General features: G+C 42.9%; 1 protein-coding gene across 2 annotated transcripts in view; it reads right to left on the bottom strand.

Annotated features, from left to right (window-relative positions):
* Positions 1-1,207: 1,207 nt before the first annotated feature.
* Positions 1,208-25,073, bottom strand: part of LOC112221585 (phosphatidylinositol 3,4,5-trisphosphate-dependent Rac exchanger 1 protein) — a 135,755-nt gene continuing 111,889 nt past the window's right edge. The window contains exons 26-40 of one of the 2 annotated variants that reach the window (XM_024383734.2): positions 21,230-21,436; positions 17,693-17,781; positions 17,473-17,555; positions 16,887-16,977; positions 16,595-16,720; positions 16,400-16,441; positions 15,729-15,946; positions 14,092-14,194; positions 13,045-13,188; positions 7,411-7,525; positions 3,587-3,653; positions 3,265-3,440; positions 2,929-3,031; positions 2,314-2,381; positions 1,208-1,457 (exon numbers count right to left, since the gene is read on the bottom strand). In XM_024383734.2, the coding sequence (XP_024239502.1) occupies positions 1,415-1,457; positions 2,314-2,381; positions 2,929-3,031; positions 3,265-3,440; positions 3,587-3,653; positions 7,411-7,525; positions 13,045-13,188; positions 14,092-14,194; positions 15,729-15,946; positions 16,400-16,441; positions 16,595-16,720; positions 16,887-16,977; positions 17,473-17,555; positions 17,693-17,781; positions 21,230-21,436 (1,675 nt within the window). In that variant the 3' untranslated portion in view covers positions 1,208-1,414. Of the gene's footprint in view, positions 1,458-2,313; positions 2,382-2,928; positions 3,032-3,264; positions 3,441-3,586; positions 3,654-7,410; positions 7,526-13,044; positions 13,189-14,091; positions 14,195-15,728; positions 15,947-16,399; positions 16,442-16,594; positions 16,721-16,886; positions 16,978-17,472; positions 17,556-17,692; positions 17,782-21,229; positions 21,437-25,073 lie in introns of those variants that run through there. The other variant, XR_006079618.1, reaches the window with a different exon arrangement.

The raw sequence follows: 25,073 nt of genomic DNA, 5'->3' as shown, positions 1-25,073 counted from the left end.
CTGTCTCGGAGATCTATGGACAATTCCTTCGACCTCATGGCTTGGTTTTTGCTCTGACATGCACTGTCAACTGTGCAACCTTCTTATAGGCAGGTGTGTGGCTTTCCAAATCATGTCCAATTAATTGAACTTACCACAGGTTACTTACCCAATCAAGAAAACATCTCAAGGATTGTCAATGGAAACAGGATGCACCTGAGCTCAATTTTGAGTCTCATAGCAAAGGGTCTGAATACTTATGTCAATAAGGTATGTTTTTGATACATTTTCAAACATGTCTAAAAAAACCTTTGCTTTTTCATTATGGGGTATGTAGATTGATGAGGCAAAAAATATTTAATCCATTTTAGAATAAGGTCAAGGGGTCTGAATACTTTCAGAATGTACTGTATATGCAGATTACGCAGTCCTTTACTACTCAGCAAATACCACATGGGAGAGTGAGGAGTCAGTGTCAAACGACATCAAGAGGGCAGCAGCTTGGTTTGCTGACAACAAGCTCTCCCTACACCCTCAGAAAACCAAGGCAATGCAGTTTGGCAACCCACAAAAGCTGAGATACACAGGCAAAAGTACCACAATAACAGATGTACAAAACACGTAAACTCCATAAAGTACGTGGGGATGAAGTTGGACCGACACCTACACTGGACTGAACACGCCAGCCTGGTCACAGGGAAACTACTGTCTGGCTAAAAAGAGCAAGGGACTTTGTTTCCAAGGACATCATTCTGACAATTTACCACACCATAACAACTCACCTGGACTACTGTGCCACAGTATCGCTTCCCACCCTACATCAGGACAATAAGTCAGGTCTTAACCGGCTACAGCGTATCATCAACAGGGCTGCTGGTATCATGACCGGGCATTCACAGAGGGAACACGTAAAAACAGAGTTTCTTCTGAAAAAAGCTGCAATCGAACCACTGACAGTCATGATCCATTACAACACCCCAGTGACTGTTTTCAACGACACACAGCACAGACTGCCTGAATACAGAGCAGCAGTCAAAGCCTCTGACCAATGGGACCCACATCTACTGGCACAACCATTAGCGAAAAATATGGCCTTTCAAGGCAGTCTGCCGTTCTTTGGACCATTGCTCTGGAACAAGCTTGAGTGATCCACACGACAGCTAGCTAGCATGTCCGCCTTCAAAAGAGCAGTACACATAGCTGTAATGTGAGCATTGTTTTGTATGTATGCTACCGCGTATGATGTGTGTGCTTCTGTGCATGCTGTGATTTTTGATGTGCTTTTGTATGTATGCCAATGGGTATGCTGTATATGTTTTTATTGATTCTATGGAACCCAGGACTCCCTGGAAAACACTGACAATTGTTACTGAGTGGACCATCTTGGCTAAATAAATGAGCAGAGCGGAATAAAAACACAGCGATGCTTAGTCTCTTATAGATCTCCGTCTTCGGGTGGCAGACACAACTTGAAGAGCCTGTGGGAAGTAAAAATGGTTGAACATTATTTGAAGATCTGATATTTGTGTAGCCTGGTTCCAGATGTGTTTGTGCCATCTTGCAGAATCCCACAGCATGAAAGGATTTGAACCCAGGCTAGTAATGTGTAACTAAAGCCTTGTTCACACTGCAGGCCTTAATGCTCAAATCAATTTTGTTTTGCAAATCTGTTTTGGAATACTGACTGTCCAAACAGCAAGTTACAAGTGACCAGCAGTCCTGACATGGCTACGCTAGTTGTCATAGTAATGACAGGTGTGTGTGTAATGGTGTAGGTTGATTGGTGCTCGTGCTTGCTATCACTCAGAAGTTATGTAGTAGGCGAAGGTGACAACAATGCCTGCCATGGACATTTCCCAGTTACCTTCAATGTTCAAAATCATAGTGGAAGAACACTTTCAAAGCCTCAAAGGACAAGATGATCCAACTTTCAAAACAAGTCCTTTTTGCCTATTAACAGCAGTTACTTCGCTAGCTAGGTAACTGTTTAGCTTTCTAAAATATTCACTCATTTGTTTGTGAACAATTAACAAACTGGTTAGCTACCATATGTACTTGTCAAACTGTCAACAGAGTAGCAAGCAAGCTAAGATATGCAAAATAACAGTCTAAAAACCACTTGAGGGCAAACAAATCAGATTTGACCATTCATACCACCTACTACGGTGGTTTGAAATGTGGCTTGAAATATCCGATTCCATGTGCTTTTTGACTGTTCAGACTACAGAAAAATTAACAGATTTGAATCAGACATGCAAAGAAATTGGATTCGAGTCACTTCAACCTGGCAATGTGAACAAGGCTTGAGATTGAACTCATTCCTATTGTCTATACCTTGGGGCTGCGGGCGGCATCTGGTCCATCACTTTGAGGTTTTTAGCCGAGATCTCTACCCTGGTGCCCTATCAGAGAGAAGAGAGGGTTACACAATGTTTACATATTTAGACTGACAAGTGCCCACAGGGTTGCAGCTACGGTACCCAAATTTGCTGCTCAGAAAGTGTACTCAAAGTTATATTTCTACCTAATGTCTTTAGGTTGAGAGCGACCCACACCTATCGGGGAAAGACTACATTCACCCATCTCACTGCATCGTTGTCCTGATGGTACTGTACAGTATGTAGTGAATGTCTTAGAATTCAGCTAGTGAATGAATGTAGTGAATGTCTTAGAATTCAGCCCACGTTCAAAGTACAGTAGATTATTGTTTGTCAGTAAAGTACTTTTTAAGTAATGCTATGTTATACAGTAGGTGGAAGTTGCTTCCTTTCATATTCCGTTTCCATTTTTGAGCCACTGGTCGTTAAAGATTAGCAAGGGGATAGAGAGAGATGTGGGCTGTATTCATTAGGCACCTTCGCTAAATGTTTTGCTACGGTGTACCCTAATGAATATGACCCAGAACTTAAATCTGTTGCTAGGCATGTAAAAAGGGTGTAGTTAGGGCACCTGTTTGCGCATGATGTCCATGGTCTGCATGATGCAGCGGGGCATGAGGCCGTGGTTCCGCGCCAGGATCATAGCCTGATCAAGGGTCACGCTCAGGGTGCACCTGCTCAACACAAAGGTCACAATTCAGCAGGTCAAAGGTGTTTTGACTGTGTTATGATTACCTAATGGCAAGGAGTTGAAAATACACTGTTTTAAAGGGGTAAGGCATACTGTACGTAGTGCATGTCTAAGTACTACACCTGACATAGCAACACATAGATGTGCATGAGTGTTTGCTCCAGCTGACGCTAACTGGCAGTACTATCACATCACTTTCAAGGTCATATGACGGACCTTTGCATGCCAGTAGCACACATGGTGATATGGCAGGCGCCCAGGCGGTTGCACAGCTCGGAGGACACACACAGGACGCTGACGCCAGAGGGGTGGCCTGCGGCATTGGGATGCACGTTGACATATGACTGCATCAGACGACACAGGTCGTCCAGAGTGTTGAGGGGTCTGAGGAGCTGGGTAGGAGGGTGGGGGGGGGACAGAAGACAGGGGATTTAGGGGTAAAGACTATTAAAATAAAGTACTCCAACTTTCCTTTCCGGTCAAACCTACTGCCCCTGAGCTTGTTTGTAAACAAAGAGTAGTTTTGATTTCTGTTTACCTGGTCTATCTTCTTAGCTGTGGTGTTGGAGTCGGTGGGAAGATTTGACTTCTCCAGGTAAAAAGCCCTGTAAGAACATAGTAAAGGGTTATAATAATTAATAATAATAACAGTTGTCGTTATTATATTTGCCCTATTTCACACATGTACAAGTGTTTGTTAATACACATGTATGAATTAGAAATGTGTGTTTTGCATATCTCACTCTCCCTGAAAAACCCTCGGAGAGTGTGGTCATGGCCAGGGTCTACCATTTTCGATGGGGACCCAGGAGCAATTAGGGTTAAGAGCTTTGCTCAAGTCATCATTCAATATGACTGCTATTGAACAATTAATGAATCCATTGATATTCTCAATTTTCTCTATTTCCTGTAAAAACTTCACATCAACAAACGTCATCCACCTTCTAAAGCTAATACAGTAGTCAAACTAATCAGCAAAAGAATACCCCTTTATGCAAGTGGGAAGTACAACACAGTGGGAAGTACAACACAGTGGGAAGTACAACACAGTGGGTACTACAACACAGTGGGTAATACAACACAGTGGGTACTACAACACAGTGGGTACTACAACACAGTGGGTACTACAACACAGTGGGTAGTACAACACAGTGGGTAATACAACACAGTGGGTACTACAACACAGTGGGTAGTACAACACAGTGGGTACTACAACACAGTGGGTACTACAACACAGTGGGTACTACAACACAGTGGGTACTACAACACAGTGGGTAGTACAACACAGTGGGTAATACAACACAGTGGGTAGTACAACACAGTGGGTACTACAACACAGTGGGTAATACAACACAGTGGGTAATACAACACAGTGGGTACTACAACACAGTGGGAAGTACAACACAGTGGGAAGTACAACACAGTGGGTAGTACAACACAGTGGGTACTACAACACAGTGGGTACTACAACACAGTGGGTACTACAACACAGTGGGTACTACAACACAGTGGGAAGTACAACACAGTGGGAACTACAACACAGTGGGTACTACAACACAGTGGGTACTACAACACAGTGGGTAGTACAACACAGTGGGTAATACAACACAGTGGGTAATAACACAGTGGGTACTACAACACAGTGGGTACTACAACACAGTGGGTAGTACAACACAGTGGGTAGTACAACACAGTGGGTAGTACAACACAGTGGGTAGTACAACACAGTGGGTAATACAACACAGTGGGTAATACAACACAGTGGGTAGTACAACAGTGGGTAGTACAACACAGTGGGTAGTACAACACAGTGGGTAGTACAACACAGTGGGTAATACAACACAGTGGGTACTACAACACAGTGGGTAGTACAACACAGTGGGTAATACAACACAGTGGGTACTACAACACAGTGGGTACTACAACACAGTGGGTACTACAACACAGTGGGTAGTACAACACAGTGGGAAGTACAACACAGTGGGTACTACACAGTGGGTACTACAACACAGTGGGTACTACAACACAGTGGGTACTACAACACAGTGGGTACTACAACACAGTGGGTACTACAACACAGTGGGAAGTACAACACAGTGGGTACTACAACACAGTGGGTAATACAACAGTGGGTAGTACAACACAGTGGGAAGTACAACACAGTGGGTACTACAACACAGTGGGAAGTACAACACAGTGGGTACTACAACACAGTGGGTACTACAACACAGTGGGAAGTACAACACAGTGGGAAGTACAACACAGTGGGTACTACAACACAGTGGGTACTACAACAGTGGGTACTACAACACAGTGGGTAGTACAACACAGTGGGTACTACAACACAGTGGGTAGTACAACACAGTGGGTACTACAACACAGTGGGTAATACAACACAGTGGGTACTACAACACAGTGGGTACTACAACACAGTGGGTACTACAACACAGTGGGTAATACAACACAGTGGGTAGTACAACACAGTGGGTACTACAACACAGTGGGTAATACAACACAGTGGGTACTACAACACAGTGGGTAAGTACAACACAGTGGGAAGTACAACACAGTGGGTACTACAACACAGTGGGTAGTACAACACAGTGGGTACTACAACACAGTGGGTACTACAACACAGTGGGTAATACAACACAGTGGGAAGTACAACACAGTGGGTACTACAACACAGTGGGTACTACAACACAGTGGGTACTACAACACAGTGGGTACTACAACACAGTGGGAAGTACAACACAGTGGGAAGTACAACACAGTGGGAAGTACAACACAGTGGGTAATACAACAGTGGGTAGTACAACACAGTGGGAAGTACAACACAGTGGGTACTACAACACAGTGGGAAGTACAACACAGTGGGTACTACAACACAGTGGGTACTACAACACAGTGGGTACTACAACACAGTGGGTACTACAACACAGTGGGTAGTACAACACAGTGGGTACTACAACACAGTGGGTACTACAACACAGTGGGTACTACAACACAGTGGGTACTACAACACAGTGGGTAGTACAACACAGTGGGTAGTACAACACAGTGGGTAGTACAACACAGTGGGTAGTACAACACAGTGGGAAGTACAACACAGTGGGAAGTACAACACAGTGGGTACTACAACACAGTGGGTACTACAACACAGTGGGTAGTACAACACAGTGGGTAATACAACACAGTGGGTAATACAACACAGTGGGTAGTACAACACAGTGGGTACTACAACACAGTGGGAACTACAACACAGTGGGTACTACAACACAGTGGGTACTACAACACAGTGGGTAGTACAACACAGTGGGTAGTACAACACAGTGGGTAGTACAACACAGTGGGTAGTACAACACAGTGGGTAAGTACAACACAGTGGGAAGTACAACACAGTGGGTACTACAACACAGTGGGTACTACAACACAGTGGGTAGTACAACACAGTGGGTAATACAACACAGTGGGTACTACAACACAGTGGGTACTACAACACAGTGGGTACTACAACACAGTGGGTACTACAACAGAGTGGGTACTACAACACAGTGGGTAAGTACAACACAGTGGGTACTACAACACAGTGGGTACTACAACACAGTGGGTACTACAACACAGTGGGTACTACAACACAGTGGGTACTACAACACAGTGGGTACTACAACACAGTGGGTACTACAACACAGTGGGTAGTACAACACAGTGGGTACTACAACACAGTGGGTACTACAACACAGTGGGTACTACAACACAGTGGGTAGTACAACACAGTGGGTAGTACAACACAGTGGGTAGTACAACACAGTGGGTAGTACAACACAGTGGGTACTACAACACAGTGGGTAGTACAACACAGTGGGTACTACAACACAGTGGGTACTACAACACAGTGGGTACTACAACACAGTGGGTACTACAACACAGTGGGTACTACAACACAGTGGGTACTACAACACAGTGGGTACTACAACACAGTGGGTACTACAACACAGTGGGTAATACAACACAGTGGGTACTACAACACAGTGGGTACTACAACACAGTGGGTACTACAACACAGTGGGTAGTACAACACAGTGGGTAGTACAACACAGTGGGTAGTACAACACAACACAGTGGGTAGTACAACACAGTGGGTACTACAACACAGTGGGTACTACAACACAGTGGGTACTACAACACAGTGGGTACTACAACACAGTGGGTACTACAACACAGTGGGTAGTACAACACAGTGGGTAATACAACACAGTGGGTACTACAACACAGTGGGTAATACAACACAGTGGGTAGTACAACACAGTGGGAAGTACAACACATACTGTATAACACAATAGAAAGTGCGTGGGTTGCTACCTGAGTTTTCGGTAGTAGGCTTTGACCCTTTCCAGTGCGACGGCGTTGGTGCGTTGCTGGAACTCTTCTATGGACACGTAGGCCTGCTCGGACACTCCCTCTGGCCTCTCCAGGGCTGACCCAGGAACAGATATAACACAGTAAAAATGCAGTACATGCAGGCAAGCACATAGTCTTTCAGGCAGGCAAACACAGATACATACACAGAAAAGCACACACACGATAGGAAGACACATAAATATACAGTACATACATGCACCTAGACAGACAGACACATTGCTAATATTATTTTATATTGGATAAAATGTACAAGTTTATACTCTGACAGCTGAATAAGACCGCTGAACACAAAACTGTAATCAATACGAGTGGCCTGTAGGTGGCGACGACACCCAATTTAGACCTAGTTGTCTAGGTCTCCGACTGCAGAATAGTATTACATTACAGGCTTGTGCTTTGCAGCCACTGAACAATGTGAGCCTCCCTGTAGGGTTACTGTCCCAATTGGCACACGTGGATAGAAAATGAATGGTTCCCTAGCACAGAGAATCCAGCATAATTCCAGCCATTTATATGGACTCAACAAAGGTCGAAAGGACAATGCAGTGAAATAATAGCGAAGAGGAAGTAGATAAGTAGGCACAGAATACATTTCCTGGTTTTACGTCATAGTACGTTATTCAAATGGTAGTTATGACACCGTAAATGGCAATTACATAAAAAATACCCCAACATTAGTATTTTGTTTGTGACTATAGGAACTTTCATGCTTGCATTGTAACTAGAACATTACATGTAAGCATCTAACCCGCGACCTGCAACACACACGATGCAGCGCTGTCGTTCAGGCAACAGATGATCCGCTGTCAGCCACTGACTTGTCATTTCCACTCCCCGCTGTCATCAAATGGACTCATGCTACCCACAAGTTCTGACTGAGCTCAATTGTCATGAAACGCATATACAGCGATGAGTTTCTCTCTCTTAAATTACAACCTTATAATGAGGAGCCCCCACAATGGTGTTTTGTGTGTGGAAGTGCTTAGTAATGAGACTTGCATAAAGAAGAAATTAATAAAAGGACAGGTCCTGACCAAACATCCACAGCATGATGGTAAACCCAGGGAGGTCTTTCAGAACAGGGCAGCATGCTTCAGGAAACAGTGCTTCAACAGTGGAAAAGTAAGTCAGCTAGCAAGGCACTGTTGTCATTTTTTAACCGGTGACGATCAGCAGTAATAAGGGAGTACGAACTAACTAACTCTCATAGTGGTAGATGTGAATTTCTCTTTCAAACAACAGATAATAGCTAACATTTGCCAAAGCAAGCTAGCTACTGATGGTGCAACCCTAAGTAATAGTACATCTTACTGTAGAAATGACCAGGCCTACTGTACATCTTACTGTAGAAATGACCAGGCCTACTGTACATCTTACTGTAGAAATGACCAGGCCTATTGTACATCTTACTGTAGAAATGACCAGGCCTAATGTACATCTTACTGTATAAATTATTGTTGAAAACTAGGTTGGAACTGCTTCTGTTAAAATACAATAATAATTGTTATTCTGAACTGGAATAAACTGATTGAAGCAAGATGCTTTTTGAGGTAAATCGACTCACAGTTCTGAGTTGTTCATCTACAGCTAGAAGCGGTCTACTGCCTGACTGAGAAAGCAGTAGATGTTCTGGTCCAGTTTGGCACCACATACCTATGTGAGTCAGGGTTCTCAACTCTGACGTACTTAAAAAACAAGTACAGGAACAGTTTCAAGGCTGAGCATGACCTTGAAACAGAGGCCAGAATAGACCTGCTCTCATTAGGACTGTGTGTGTTTTCTGGTCTACATCTGTGTGATGTAATCAATCTGTTTATTCCAGTTCAGAATTACAATTATTTATTGTATTTTAATAGCAACAGATCCAACCTAGACAGATATGTAAGAGTGTTTTAATGGGGGAAAATAAACATTCATACAGTTGAAGTCGGAAGTTTACATACACCTTAGCCAAATATATTTGAACTCAATTTTTCACAATTCCTGACATTTAATCCTAGTAAAAATTCCCTCTCTTAGGTCAGTTAGGATCACCACTTTATTTTAAGAATGTAAGAATAATAGTAGAGAGATATTTCAGCTTTTATTTCTTTCATCACATTCCCAGTGGGTCAGAAGTTTACATACACTCAATTAGTATTTGGTAGCATTGCCTTTAAATTGTTTAACTTGGGTCAAACGTTTTGGGTAGCCTTCCACAAGCTTCCCACAATAAGTTGGGTGAATTTTGGCCCATTCCTCCTGACAGAGCTGGTGTAACTAAATCAGGTTTGTAGGCCTCCTTGCTTGCACACGCCTTTTCAGTTCTGCCCACAAATTTTCTATAGTATTGAGGTCAGGTCTTTGTGATGGCCACTCCAATACCTTGACTTTGTTGTCCTTAACTTCTTGGATATAGGGGGCGTTCTTTTAATTTATGGATAAAAAAACGTTCCCGTTTTAAACAAGATATTTTGTCACGAAAAGATGCTCGACTATGCATATAATTGACAGCTTTGGAAAGAAAACACACTCACGTTTCCAAAACTGCAAAGATATTGTCTGTGAGTGCCACAGAACTAATGCTACAGGTGAAACCAAGATGAAATTTCATACAGGAAGTGCCCCAGATTTTGAATGTGCTGTGTTCCAATGTCTCCTTATATGGCTGTGTATGGGTCACGAATGAGCTTAGACTTTCTGTCGTTTCCCCAAGGTGTCGACAGCATTGTGACGTATTTGTAGGCAAATCATTGGAAGATTGACCTTAAGAGACTACATCTACCAGGTGGCCGCTTGGTGTCCTCCGTTGCAATTATTGCGTAATCTCCAGCTGCGTGTATTTTTTGTTTGCTTCGAGGAGAAACACAGCTGCCACGAATGATTTATCATCGAATAGATATGTGAAAAACACCTTGAGGATTGATTCTAAACAACGTTTGCAATGTTTCTGTCGATATTATGGAGTTAATTTGGTAAAAAGTTTGGCGTTGTAAAGACTGCATTTTCTGATTTTTTTCTTAGCCAAACGTGATGAACAAAACGGAGCGATTTCTCCTACACAAGATTTCTCCTACACAAATCTTTTTGGAAAAACTGAACATTTGCTATCTAACTGAGAGTCTCCTCATTGAAAACATCCGAAGTTCTTCAAAGGTAAATGATTTGATTTGAATGCTTTTCTTGTTTTTGTAAAAATGTTGCCTGCTGAATGCTAGGCTTAATGCTATGCTAGCTATCAATACTCTTACACAAATGCTTGTGTAGCTATGGTTGAAAAGCATATTTTGAGATGACAGTGTTGTTAACAAAAGGCTAAGCTTGTGAGTGAATATATTTCTTTCATTTCATTTGCGATTTTCATGAATAGTTAACGTTGCGTTATGGTAATGAGCTTGAGGCTATAATTACGCTCCCGGATACGGGATTGCTCGACGCTAGAGGTTAAGCCATTTTGCCACAACTTGAAGTATGCTTGGGGTCATTGTGCATTTGGAAGACCCATTTGCGACCAAGCTTTAACTTCTTGACTGATGTCTTGAGATGTTGCTTCAATATATCTACATAATTGTACATCCTCATGATGCCTTTTATTTTGTGCACCAGTCCCTCCTGCAGCAAAGCACCCCCACAACATGATGCTGCCACCTCTGTGCTTCACGTTTGGGATGGTGTTCTTCGGCTTGCAAGCGCCCCCCTTTTTCCTCCAAACATAACGATGGTCATTATGGCCAAACAGTTCTATACTTGTTTCATCAGACCAGAAGACATTTCTCCAAAAAGTACGATCTTTGTCCCCATGTGCAGTTGCAAACCGTAGTCTGGCTTTTTATGGCCGTTTTGGAGCAGTGACTTCTTCCTTGCTGAGCGGCCTTTCAGGTCGATATAGGACTCGCTTTACTGTGGATATAGATAATTCTGTACCTATTTCCTTGTGGAACATCTTAATTGGGCATGGGACACAAGCTAAGGCTTGATCACCCTTTAGCTGGCCACCTTTGATGAGGGTGTTTAGTGATTAAAGGACGAAACACCCACTGATTCGAAGGCACACTACTGAGGATGTGTCCCAAAATTGACATCTTAACCCAGTCTAAGAAATAAACCTCCCATACCACTCTGTCAACATCACGGCAAATCTCATGTGAGTGCATTCCATCTATTGGCACAATGGACAGTTTTTAACATCTCGTCCCGTGTTTTATGATTCTCCAGCATCTTCACAAGGTCCTTTGCTGCTGTTCTGGGATTGATTTGCACTTTTCACAGCAACGTACGTTCATCTCTAGGAGACAGAACGCGTCTCCTTCCTGAGCGGTATGATGGCTGCGTGGTCCCATGGTGTTTATACTTGCGTACTATTGTTTGTACAGATGAATGCGGTACTTTCAGGTGTTTGGAAATTGCTCCCAAGGATGAACCAGACTTGTGGAGGTCTACAACTTATTTTCCTGAGGTCTTGGCTGATTTATTTTTGATTTTCCCATGATATCAAGCAAAAAGGCACTGAGTTTAGGTAGGCCTCGAAAAACATCCACAGGTACACCTCCAATTGACTCAAATTATGTCAATTAGCCTATCAGAAGCTTCTAAAGCCATGACATCATTTTCTGGAATTTTCCAAGCTGTTTAAAGGCACAGTTAACTTAGTGTATGTAAACTTCTGACCCACTGGAATTGTGATACAGTGATTTATAAGTTAAATAATGTGTCTGTAAACAATTGTTGGAAAAATTACTTGTGTCATGCACAAAGTAGATGTCCTAACCGACTTGGCAAAACTATAGTTTGTTAACAAGAAATTTGTGGAGTGATTGTAAAACTAGTTTTAATGACTCCAACAAAAGTGTATGTAAACTTCCGACTTCAACTGTAGATATTTATATGGATACTTAATTTCATTGTTATTTGTTGTTGTCTATATTGCATTTGTTTTAGGCATAACGGCAATGAAATGTAGCGATATTTATGTATAGTTGCATGTTTTCCTAAGCTTGGGTCCCAGGAAAAACATAACTTCTCATTTGGGGGTCCCAGGCTGAAAAAGTTTAAGAACCCCTGATCTAATCAGTAAGGAGAAAGGGATTTAGAGACACTGAGTAAAAGACCGCTGTTGAACTTGATTATTATAGACACGTGGCCTGCATCCCAAATGGCACCCTACTCCCTAAATAATACATTCCTTTTGGCCACTAAATAGGGAGCCATTTGGGTCCCACACATGGTCAGTGTAGACAACCTATTCCCTATATAGTACATTCTCATTTAGTATGTATTATAGTATTAGGGAATATTAGGGAATAGGTTTTGAAAGTCTATCTATGGACCTGCAACATATTTCCTGAAGGTGCCTCTAGTGCATTTCATAAAATTCAATCCAATGCCATTTGACTCGACTCCAATTCAATTCATTAAACTGTGATTCAATGAGGTTTTGATGACCACCGCCTGGGCTCTAATTCAGCCAACTTTGTTTTGATGATAATTCAAATCAACTCAATTGAATTCAGCTAACTTTGATTTGATGATAATTCAAATTGACTCGACGGAGTTCAGCAAAATTTTAGTCTAGTGGGCTGTTCTCTTCCTACTCACCGCTGGTGAAGAGTACAGTGTGCAGTTTGAGGCTGCCCCCATTCTGCAGGCGCGTGGGGAGCTCACTGAAGTGGCAGCTGTCCAGGTACATGGTGACCCTCAGGGCCTGCCGGGTGCCCTCCACGTGGTAACACACCGGCGTGTCTGGGGGAAAAAACCCACACGCTTCACAGAAATCCGCTGAGCTTTCACATTTCACAGGTTAGTTATGGGGCTTTTTCCCTTCAATTACCCATTGGCTTACTGATTGTCCTTATTGGCCATACATTTACATTTGAGTCATTTAGCAGACACTTCTACATAGAGCAACTTACAGTTAGAGTAGCCATCTTAAGCTAGGTGAGACAACCACATCACAGTCATAGTAAGTACATTTTCCTCAAATACAGCACTATTGGTTACTTTGTGTAAACTTGTTCATAGCTATTACTATGTTGCATATGACAATATCGGTATTCAGTGTAGTAAACTCTGCAACAGATAAATATATTACTTAATCATCCCTAGGAACAACACAACTCCTGTGAGGTTAGCAGATCTTCTGAAGACCATCCACCTGTAATCCTTTGGGATTGGGTTTTAGACCTCCGCCTTCATAATGTTTACAAATGGCTCTACGAGAGTTCAGGGGGGTTACTGAACAGGCTTTTATCAAATCATTACTGTCAGATGAGCTTATCGCCTCCACAAACTGTCTGCCTAAGCAACGGCCGCTACGATGTGCTGGTGCTAGTTAGCTAGACCGCGCCATACTGCTGAACTGGGCCCATTTTCCAAAGAGGTATTTTGTATTATGTGTGTGTGTTATGCTTACTGTTGAGCAGTAACCTAGAATAGTACCTCCCAATTTTATCCGTGGCTTTCTCCCCGTAAATGGGAAATGCATCTGATGTGCTTAACACAGCAATCTCAGCTAACCATATTACAGTTAGTGAAAAGGGACATGTTGGGGATGCACATGTCGTGTGTGTCTTCCTCCACCATGCGTAAACACAAGTCACAACTCTTTAAACTGGCCACCATTGCTATGGGAAAGGGTCTACTTACTTACAACCAGGCATTCATCTTCCAGCTGGCGGAAGAACACGGTGACTTTGTCCAGGTCCAACAGGGCTGCCTGGGTATCCTCCAGCATTGTCCTCTCCTCCTTCTACACATCAGAGAGAAGACACAAAGCTCAGCTAACAGGCCAGGGACCATATTCAGAAAGCGTCTCAGAGTAGGAGTGCGGAGCTTGAATCAGTTTAGCCTTTTAGATCAAAATGAATAAGATTATATGGACCGAAGGGACCTGATCTAGATTAGCACTCATATTCCGAGGCTAATACTGAATATGTGACTCGTTTCAGGAAACTAGGCATATGTCACACGTCACTACTTCACAGGAGAGGCATTTGAACACAAACATATATTTTTATCAAAATGTGTTTTTTGACAGAAATGCCTTCTGGAACATGTGAATGTTCATGTGCGTTAATAACAAACTTCTATGCCATCTATAAATCAAATGGTTAAATTACGAGCCTAGTTGGTTTAGCTACAAAAATAGGCAGGGCCTTCCTGCTAGCCATGATTGGCTGAGATAATGGATGGGATGGACATGCCGAGATATGAGTTTGGATTGGTAGCATGCATGAGCAGCTGTCAATAACATGAGCTGCTCAGTATGTGTAGGTAATCCTTTCAAACACGGCATAAAAAAATAATAATCACAAAGTACTGCAAAAGTGTTGCTAATGCTCTCCACTTTCTGGAGGACGATCATGCCATGCTGACTCTGAAAATAAATCAGACAATGAGAAAATTCCTGATTTAGGTAAAAAAAACATTTTCATTGATCCCAGACAATGAAAACAGCGATCAACAGTGTTCTTGTAACAGAAGAAGTTGATGGAGTTTTGACATCTGTGGAATGCTCTGTGGAAATAGTATGAGTATGATATCTAAGGAGATGGAGAAAAATCTGGCGTTTGTTTGCAAATATGTGGAGAAAATCAAAAAGGGAACACATACAACACTTGTTGTATAAAACTCCTGCCTCCGGATTACATCTTCAAACTAAGGGCAACCATGGCATCCATGACAGAGAGGGAGAAGTGTTCATCCATGTACATGGGTAAGATAGTCTAGCTTGCTTCATTTTCAGATATTATACATTTTAAATTTAGTCAGAAAGTTGTTTTCATTGCAAGTTAAAGCCTACTGTTAGCTAGCTAGCTAGCTAGCTAACGTTAGCTGGCTGGCTCGCCAGCTAACATTACGTGTATGACCTGTATAGTAATATCATTAGTATCTCAGAAAGCCATTTGCATTGCTAGTGATAGCTAGCTAGCTAACTTTAGGCTAACATTGAACCTAGTTGGTTAGCTTTAGCTACCTGCAGATTCATGCATGGTAGTAACGTTATGAGTTGGATTATGGTTCAATGTTTAGCTAGCTAGCTACATGTCTAAACAAAATACTTACTGGTCAAACTAAATCAAGCTCAAGTTAAGTATTTGACTCCGGTCTGCTGAGTCGAAAGGGAAATAAATCATACAGCATTAATGTTTAACGTGTTCTCTTAATAATCAGAGCCTATTCATTCTGATGCGTGTTCTTTTACAGTATTTGGTTATTTTTAACAGTATTTGGCTATTCTTCAATGTATCCAGATATTCTTCCACCACAGTACCGGCTCTTACCACGTGGGGTGCCAGCGTTGTCTGGAAGTTGAGCAGCACGCCGATGGCGGCCGCCTGCTCCAGCCACTTACGGCTCGTGTCCTTGCAGTCTTCCTCGTACTCGCCAGCGTTGTTGAAGTGCGCCCGCAGTGCCGCCAGGAGCTGCTCGGCCAGTGTGCACACAGCGCTCACCGCACTCTGGCAGAAGATCACGTCCCGCTGCAGCTGCAGAGCCGTGTCTGGGGCCGACAGGAGTGGAAGAGAGGGGTAAATACTTGTCGCTTTTCACATATACACTCTTCACAGGACATTTCAAAAACAGCAACATACAAACCATATGGAAGGCAGGGGACTATGCAAATCATTAGACAGGTGGAGGGGTGGGGTTGAGAGAGAGGAATATAATGGAAAGAGGTGGGAGATAGGTTGGAGAAAGAGAGGTAAGGGAGGGGTAATTGCAAAAGAAAGAGGATATGACAGTGACAGACAATGAAAGAGAGAGGAGGGAAGGGTGAAAGAGAGAGGAGGGAAGGGTAAAAGAAAGAGTGAAAGAGGGTACATGAGATGGACGGTTGACAGGATTTTGACAACCGTTATTACTCTCAACCCAAAACACTGACATAAATACTGCCTCTGTCTGGTCCCTCAGAGAAGTAAGACAATCAATCATCTAAATATGACACAAGGCTTACCTGTACATTTGAGCAGAGCCAGAAGCACCTGGTTCTTCCCATCTACAGAACAAGGAGGATTTTATTACCGGAGTGATCCACATGTGTTTCTGCGGTGTCTATGTGTGTGTGTCTGTGTTTGTTTGCGTGATGGGTGTGTTACATGTGGGTTTCTGCGGTGTGTGCATTTGTTACACGTGTGTGTGTTTTACTGACCATCCACAAATCGTTGCATGCTCTCCACCAGTGACTTAATTGAGCTGGGCAGGTTCCAAGGGTCCTCCTGGATGTTCTTGTGGATGATGTGACAGTGCACCATCCAGTCTTCAGTGTAACGGAACTCTGCTCCGGAAACAGGGGGTTTCAATGATTTGGTTAATTACCAATATAAATGTTATGAGAATTCTTTAGTTAAACACATCTATACACACACATTCTCAGTGAACCCTGACAAACTCTAAACAAACATACTCAGACATGTCTTACACACACAAAACGTAGCTGCTACCTGGCTTAGTGTGGTCAGGGTGAAAGTGCTTGGTCTCCTCGCAGGCCTTGGTCATGACGGGCCCTTTGAGCAGGCTGTTGATGGAGTCCACCTGCAGATGATAGTCACAACCAGTCAGACCTCAACACACAGAGACTGGCCATAGTCTCTCAGCAACAGGAAACTAGGGCCCAGGAAATCGACGGGAGCCAAAATGGTGGTGTCCCTCGGGGAGTATGGGAGAGGTCAAAGGGCATGTGATATCGGTAAGAGTAGATGCAAGGAGGAACACACGTCTGTGTGTGTGTGGAGAGAAAGGGCAAGAAAGACAGGATGACAAAGAGGAGAATAGAGAGATAGCACAACAAGGCAATGCACTACAGATGTAGACCAGACTGATTACTATTAACATGATGTTTCTGAGGGCTAATGGAAAAGGTGTGTGTGTGTGTACATGTGTATGCATAATATTAGTGCAGAACAGTATATTCACTACACACGTGAACACAGTTTATTACAAAACAGAGTGAGAAGATTGAGAACCTCATTGCTACTGACTGATTACAGAGGTAATGGTAAAAGTTGTATTGTGGTAAAGATGGAGCACCTGGTTGAAAAGGTGCTCCAAACAGCCGTGCAGCTTGTCCTGCTTGTCAGAGGGAATGCTCATGTCACAGGGCAGCTCATCACCTGAGAGAGAGAGAGAGAGATAGATGGAAGGGACATTGTGTACATTTTTCCACATAAGGCAAACCAACGTGATATTTTTTATCCTACAGGGGTATGAACATCTTTGTCTAGTCGTTACTTTATTAACTGTTTCTTACCTGAACCCATCTCATCACTCCCCAGGTAAGAGCTGTTGCTACGTACACTTGTGTATGACAAGACGGAATCCCTGTTACTGTTACATTCACTGAAAACACAGAGAGCGAGAGAGATAGTCAGAAACGGTTGAAAAACAAACCCAGAGTACATTCTTTCCCTACAGGAAAAAACACAAGGTCAAATGTGGAGTTTGTCTTGTAATTATAGGAAGAGCGAGCAGTAGTCAAATGCTTCTTACAAACATCAACTTACTTCATTGGCATGACTAAAATGCATTCCACTATAATGTCGTAAGGTGTGACCAATGTCCCACAGAAGATTGTTAAAATAATAGATACCAGAAAAGTTGAAGTCAAATTATACTCAAACATGAAAGAAAATCACATGCCTCCACAACACCAAAGTATTTGCCTTAAAGGGACAGTTCAGGAAAAATTACATTTAGATATGTTTCCATTTGGCAGTGGCTAGTTTAACAAAACCAACGTTTGGATTGCTGTCACTCCTTGTCCATAGACTGTTTTTAAGGTAAGGAAACAAATATGTACATTTGCTTAACCATCCCTTTAACCTTTCTATGGCAGGCGTTCCGCTAGCGAAAAGATACAACTGTTATTCACAGAATTAAAGATAGACTTCTCCTTAATGCAACCGCTGTGCCAGATATCAAAAAAACTTTACGGAAAAAGCATAATCTGAGAACGGCGCTCAGAGCCCAATCCCGCCAGAGAAATATCCGCCATTTTGGAGTCGACAGAAGCTAGAAATAACACCATAAATATTCACTTACCTTTGATGATCTTCATCAGAAGGCACTCCCAGGAATCCCAGTTCGACAATAAATGACTGATTTGTTCCATAAAGTTGCATAAAGTCCAACATTTAGCCACTTGTTGTTAACGTGTTCAGCCCAGTAATCCATCTTCATGAGGCGCAGGCAGTCCAGACAAAAACTTGAAAAGTTCCATTACAGTCCTTTAGAAACATGTCACACGATGTATGGAAACCATCTTTAGGATGTTTTTAACATAAAACATCAATGATGTTCCAACCAGAGAATTCCTTTGTCTGAAGAAAAGCACTGGAACGAGAGGTAACTCTGTCGGGAGCGCGCGTCATGAGACCAAGGCACTATGCCAGACCACTGACTCAAACAGGTCTCATGAGCCCCTCCTTTATAGTAGAATCCTCATTCAAGTTTCTAAAGACGGTTGACATCTAGTGGAAGCCGTAGGAAGTACAACTTGACTCCATAGACACTGTATTCGGTAGGCCAAGCTTTGAAAAACTACAAACCTCAGATGTCCCCACTCCCTGGTTGGATTTTCTCAGGTTTTCACCTGCCATATGAGTTCTGTTATACTCACAGACACCATTCAAACAGTTTTAGAAAGTGTTTTCTATCCAATACTAATAATAATGGGACAGAGTAGGAGGCAGTTCAATCTGGGCACGCTATTGATCCAAAAGTGAAAATGCTGCCCCCTATCAAATCAAATCAAATTTTATTTGTCACATGCAGATGTTAATGCGAGTGTAGCAAAATGCTTGTGCTTCTAGTTCCGACAATGCAGTAATAACCAACAAGTAATCTAACTAACAATTCCAAAACTACTGTCTTATACACACAAGTGTAGGGGGATAAAGAATATGTGCATAAAGATATATGAATGAATGATGGTACAGAGCGGCATAGGCAAGATACAGTAGATGGTATCGAGTACAGTATATACATATGAGATGAGTATGTAAACAAAGTGGCATAGTTAAAGTGGCTAGTGATACATGTATTACATAAAGATGCAGTAGATGATAGAGTACAGTACAGTATATACATATACATATGAGATGAATATCCCAAAAGAGTTAATGCTCAATAGTTCTCTAATTATCCCTACATTTTCAATGCATTTTAATAGGCAGCCCTACTGTTGTGAACATCTCTGTGTGCTTTGAGGATTAAGGAGCCAGAAGTAGCATTGTCATCGTGCATCGCACTTAAACAATTACTCTTGTTTTACTATAATCATCCAGCTTGGCTCAAAAACTAATTGGCCCACACTGTGAACTGGAAACCACAGGAAGACACTAAGCTTAGTGAGTTGTTTGTGAGTCGGGGTGTTGTCTCTATTATTGCCTGCCCTATAAACTGTGTGCATCTTAATGGGTCTGCCAATGGGATGCTGGATCATTCCCGTCGAGCTGGGACTGAAGTGCCAACCCTTACGTAAAACACACGGGAGTTTGGCCTTGATTATCTCCTCCGCATACACAGGCACTCTTGCGCACACACACATGCTCTCTGGGAGAGGGTTCCAAATTTAGTCGCACCTCATGGTAGGTTTGAAGCAGCCTACCCTCTCCAGATGTGAAGAGACTGACTGTCTGAGAGACAAACTAGACTGATGCCTCAGATACAAATAATATTAAGACAAAGATTATACACGTAACGTTAGGTAGCGAGCCAGCCAGCTAACGTTAGCTAGCTAGCTAATAGTACACTTTAACTTGAAATGAAAACAACTTTCTGACAAAATTAGAAACATGTAATATCTGAATGTAGCTAGCTAATCTTACCCGTATACATGGATGAACACTTCTCACTCTCTGTCACGGATGCCATGGTTGGCCTTAGTTTGAAGATGTAATCCGGAGACAGGCGTTTTCTCCATCTCCTTAGCTATCATACTGATTTCAAAACTCGATCTCTCGGCATGTCAAGCCCACTCATTATCTCAGGCAATCATGGCTAGCGGGAGGGTTGCTGACTTTTTCTGTGGCTAAACCAACTAGGCTCGTAATTTAACAATTATATTCATAAATGGCATACATGTTTGTTATTAAGGCACATAAAAGCTCACATGTTCCAGAAGGCATTTCTGATTTAAAAAAAACACATTTTTTTGTAAAGTTTACATTCAAATGGCTCTCCTATGAAGTAGTGACCCGCGGCGTACACCTAGTTTCCTGAAACAAATCACATTTTGTTGTGTTACAGCCTGAATTAAAAATGGATTACATTGAAATGTTGTGCCTCTAATCTACACACAATATCCCTTAATATCAAAGTGGACTTTCACAAATTTATAAAAATGAAAAGCTGAAATGTCTACAGTGAATAAGAATTCCACCCCTTTGTTTTGGGCAAGCATGAATAAGTTCAGGAGTAATAACTTTAACAAATCACATAATAAGTTGCATGAACTATGTGTGCAATAATAGTAGTTAACATGATTTTTGAATGACTACCCCATCTCTGCACCCCACACATACAATTATATGTAACAATTCCTTAAGGTGAACTTCAAGCACATTCAACCACCAAGAGCAGGGAGGTTTGTAATGTAACAATGTTATTCCTATTTACAGACAGCATACGGCACATGAATGTTCACATGTTCCAGAAGGCGTTTCTGCCAAACACACAAAAAGTTTACATTCAAATGGCTCTACTGTGAAGTAGTGACGCACAACATTCACCTAGTTTCCTGAAACCAGTCACCATTATATCTTGTCTTAAGTCTTTCTTATCTTACCTGTAGGAGTCCCTGTAGCTCATGGTGTCTTGGCCCGAGTCCTCTTGGTCCTCTTCCGTCACCATGAAGCAGACCCTTTTGATGCCCCCATGCTCCGTCTTCTCCTGGTCCCCCTCTTCGGGGGTCACAGAAGGGGGCTGAATGGCCTCGTAGGCTGGGGACTTGCTGCCCTGCGGCTGGGTGGGCTCCGTGATGGACAAAAGGAGGCTGTGATTCCCGCCGCCACATTGGAGGAATCACATGAAAAATAAGAGAAAGGGAACTATATAAGAAATATTCTCATAATGTGTGTCTTTTATGCACACACACTTTGCTTTTATAAGCGCACACTTAGTTTACACACACAGTTAAGAAGTTTTTCCCTCCTCTCAATGGGGTTGTGGTTTCACAGCCTATTCCTGCTTGCTCAGTCCATGAACAGTTTTGCACTGAAGAATTTCCCCATTTATGAGAGAGAGAGAGCGAGATAGAGAATGTGTATCAGAGCTATTCAAATCAAATCAAACTTTGTACCATAACAATAACGAGGCTATATACAGGGGGTACCGATACCGAGTTGGTGTGTGGGGGCACAGGTTAGTTGAGGTAATTTGTACATGTAGGTTGGAGTGACTATACATAAATAATAAACAGCGAGTAACAGCAGTGTACAAAACAAATGGAGGGAGGGTGTCAATGTAAATAGTCTGGTGTTGATTTGAAGCTGTTAAGGAGCCTTTTGGTCCTAGACCTGGAGCTCCGGTACCGCTTGCCGTGCGCTAGCAGAGAAAAGTCTATGACTTGGGTGACTGGAGTCCGACAATTTTATGGACTTTCCTCTGACACACAGCCTATTACAGTGGGGCAAAGAAGTATTTAGTCAGCCACCAATTGTGCAAGTTCTACCACTTAAAAAGATGAGAGAGGCCTGTAATTTTCATCATAGGTACACTTCAACTATGACAGACAAAATTAGAAAAAAATCACATTGTAGGATTTTTAATGAATTTATTTGCAAATTATGGTGGAAAATAAGTATTTGGTCAATAACAAACGTTTATCTCAATACTTTGTTATATACCCTTTGTTGGCAATGACAGAGGTCAAGTCTGCACAAGGTTTTCACACACTTGCTGGTATTTTGGCCCATTCCTCCATGCAGATCTCCTCTAGAGCAGTGATGTTTTGGGGCTGTTGCTGGGCAACACGGACATTCAACTCCCTCCAAAGATTTTCTATGGGGTTGAGATCTGGAGACTGGCTAGGCCACTCCAGGACCTTGAAATGCTTCTTACGAAGCCACTCCTTTGTTGCCTGGGCGGTGTGTTTGGGATCATTGTCATGCTGAAAGACCCAGCCACGCTTCATCTTCAATGCCCTTGCTGATGGTAGGCTTTGTTACTTTGGTCCCAGCTCTCTGCAGGTCATTCACTAGGTCCCCCCGTGTGGTTCTGGGATTTTGTGATCATTTTGACCCCACGGGTGAGATCTTGCGTGGAGCCCCAGATCGAGGGAGATTATCAGTGGTCTTGTATGTCTTCCATTTCCTAATAATTGCTCCCACAGTTGATTTCTTCAAACCAAGCTGCTTACCTATTGCAGATTCAGTCTTCCCAGCCTGGTGCAGGTCTACAATTTTGTTTCTGGTGTCCTTTGACAGCTCTTTGGTCTTGGCCATAGTGGAGTTTGGAGTGTGACTGTTTGAGGTTGTGGACAGGTGTCTTTTATACTGATAACAAGTTCAAACAGGTGCCATTAATACAGGTAATGAGTGGAGGACAGAGGAGCCTCTTAAAAGAAGAAGTCACAGGTCTGTGAGAGCCAGAAATCTTTCTTGTTTGTAGGTGACCAAATACTTATTTTCAAATAAATTCATAAAAAATCCTACAATGTGATATTCTGGATTTTTTTTCTCATTTTGTCTGTCATAGTTGAAGTGTGCCTATTATGAAAATTACAGGTCTCTCTCATCTTTTTAAGTGGTAGAACTTGCACAATCGGTGGCTGACTAAATACTTTTTTGCCCCACTGTATATAGGTCCTGGATGGCAGGAAGCTTGGCCCCAGTGATGTACTGGGCCGAACGCACTACACTCTGTAGCGCCTTACGATCAGATGCCGAGCAGTTGCCATATACCAGGCGGTGACGCAACCGGTCAGGATGCTCTCGATGGTGCAGCTGTAGAACTTTGAGGATCTAGGGACCCATGCCAAATCTTTTCATTCTCCTGAGGGGGAAAAGGTGTTGTCGTGCCCTCTTCACAACTGTCTTGGTATGTTTGGACCATTCTAGTTTGTTGGTAATGTGGACAACAAGGAACTTGAAACTCTCGACCCGCTCCACTACAGCCCCGTAAATGTTAATGGGTGCCTGTTTGGCCCACCTTTATTTCTGTAGTCCACAATCAGCTCCTTTGTCTTGCTCACATTGAGGGAGCGGTTGTTGTCCTGGCACCACACTGCCAGTTCTCTGACCTCCCTATAGGTTGTCTCGTCATTGTCGGTGATCAGGCCTACCACTGTTGTGTTGTCAGCAAACTTAATGATGGTGTTGGAGTCGTGTTTGGCCACGCAGTCGTGGGTGAACAGGGAGTACAGGAGGGGACTAAGTACACGCCGCTGAGGGGCCCCCGTGTTGAGGTTCAGCGTGGCAGACGTGTTGTTGCCTACCCATACCATCTGGGGAGGCCTGCCAGGAAGTCCAGGATCCAGTTGCAGAGGGAGGTGTTTAGTCCCAGGGTCCTTAGCTTAGTGATGAGCTTCGTGGGCACTATGGTGTTGAACGCTGAGCTGTAGTCAATGAACAGCATTCTCACATAGGTGTTCCTTTTGTCAAGGTGGGAAAAGGCAGTGTGGAGTGCGATTGAGATTGCGTCATCTGTGGATCTGTTGGGGCAGTATGCGAATTGGAGTGGGTCTAGGGTATCCGGGAGGATGCTGTTGATGTGAACCATGACCAGACTTTTTTTTTCTCCTCTGGTTGCACATGTGACATGCTGGTAAAAATTTGGTATAACTGATTTAAGTTTGCCTGCCTTAAAGTCCCCGGCCACTAGGAGCGCCGCTTCTGGGTGAGCATTTTCTTGTTTGCTTATGGCCTTATAGAGTTGGTTGAGTGTGGTCTTAGTGCCAGCATCGGTCTGTGGTGATACGAATAAATGACTACGAGTAATACAGATGAGTAATACAGATGAGAGCTCTCTTGGTAGATAGTGTTGTCTACAGCTTATCATAAGGTACTCTACCTCCGCAGAGCAATAATATTAGACATCGTGCACCAGCTGTTATTGACAAAAAGATACACACCCCCACTCCTCGTCAGATGTAGCTTATTCTCTGTTCTGCCAGTGCATGGAAAATCCCGCCAGCTCTATATTATCCGTGTCGTCATTCAACCACGACTCGGTGAAACATAAGATATTACAGTTAATGTCCCATTGGTAGGAAAATCGTAGGTCATCAATTTTATTTTCCAACAATTGCATGTTAGCGAGTAGAACGGATGGCAGTGGGAGTTTACTCGCTCGCCTATGGATTCTCACAAAGCAGCCTGACCTGCGGCCTCTTTTCCTGCGTCTTTTATTCAAGCAAATTCCCGGGATTTGGGCTTGTTCCCGGGAAAGCAGTGTATCCTCCTCGTTTGACTCGTTAATAGAAACGATTCCCGTTCAAGAATGCAGAAATACAGCGGGAATGACACGTCATATGATGCAAAACCCGCCACACCGGCTGTATTTCTGTCTGCTTGAACGGTGAATAGCTCATATACAGCTGAAAACATAAAATAACACCAGGAATAAATAGAACGTCTCTCAGACATGCACAAATACAATATAGCATGCAAAATGGGTGACTCTTTCCTTTA

The sequence above is a fragment of the Oncorhynchus tshawytscha genome, linkage group LG22 (genome assembly GCF_018296145.1).
Source record: "Oncorhynchus tshawytscha isolate Ot180627B linkage group LG22, Otsh_v2.0, whole genome shotgun sequence".
Lineage (NCBI taxonomy): Eukaryota > Metazoa > Chordata > Actinopteri > Salmoniformes > Salmonidae > Oncorhynchus > Oncorhynchus tshawytscha.
Note: the sequence above shows the minus strand (reverse complement) of the source record. Positions and strands in the feature narration are given on the sequence as shown.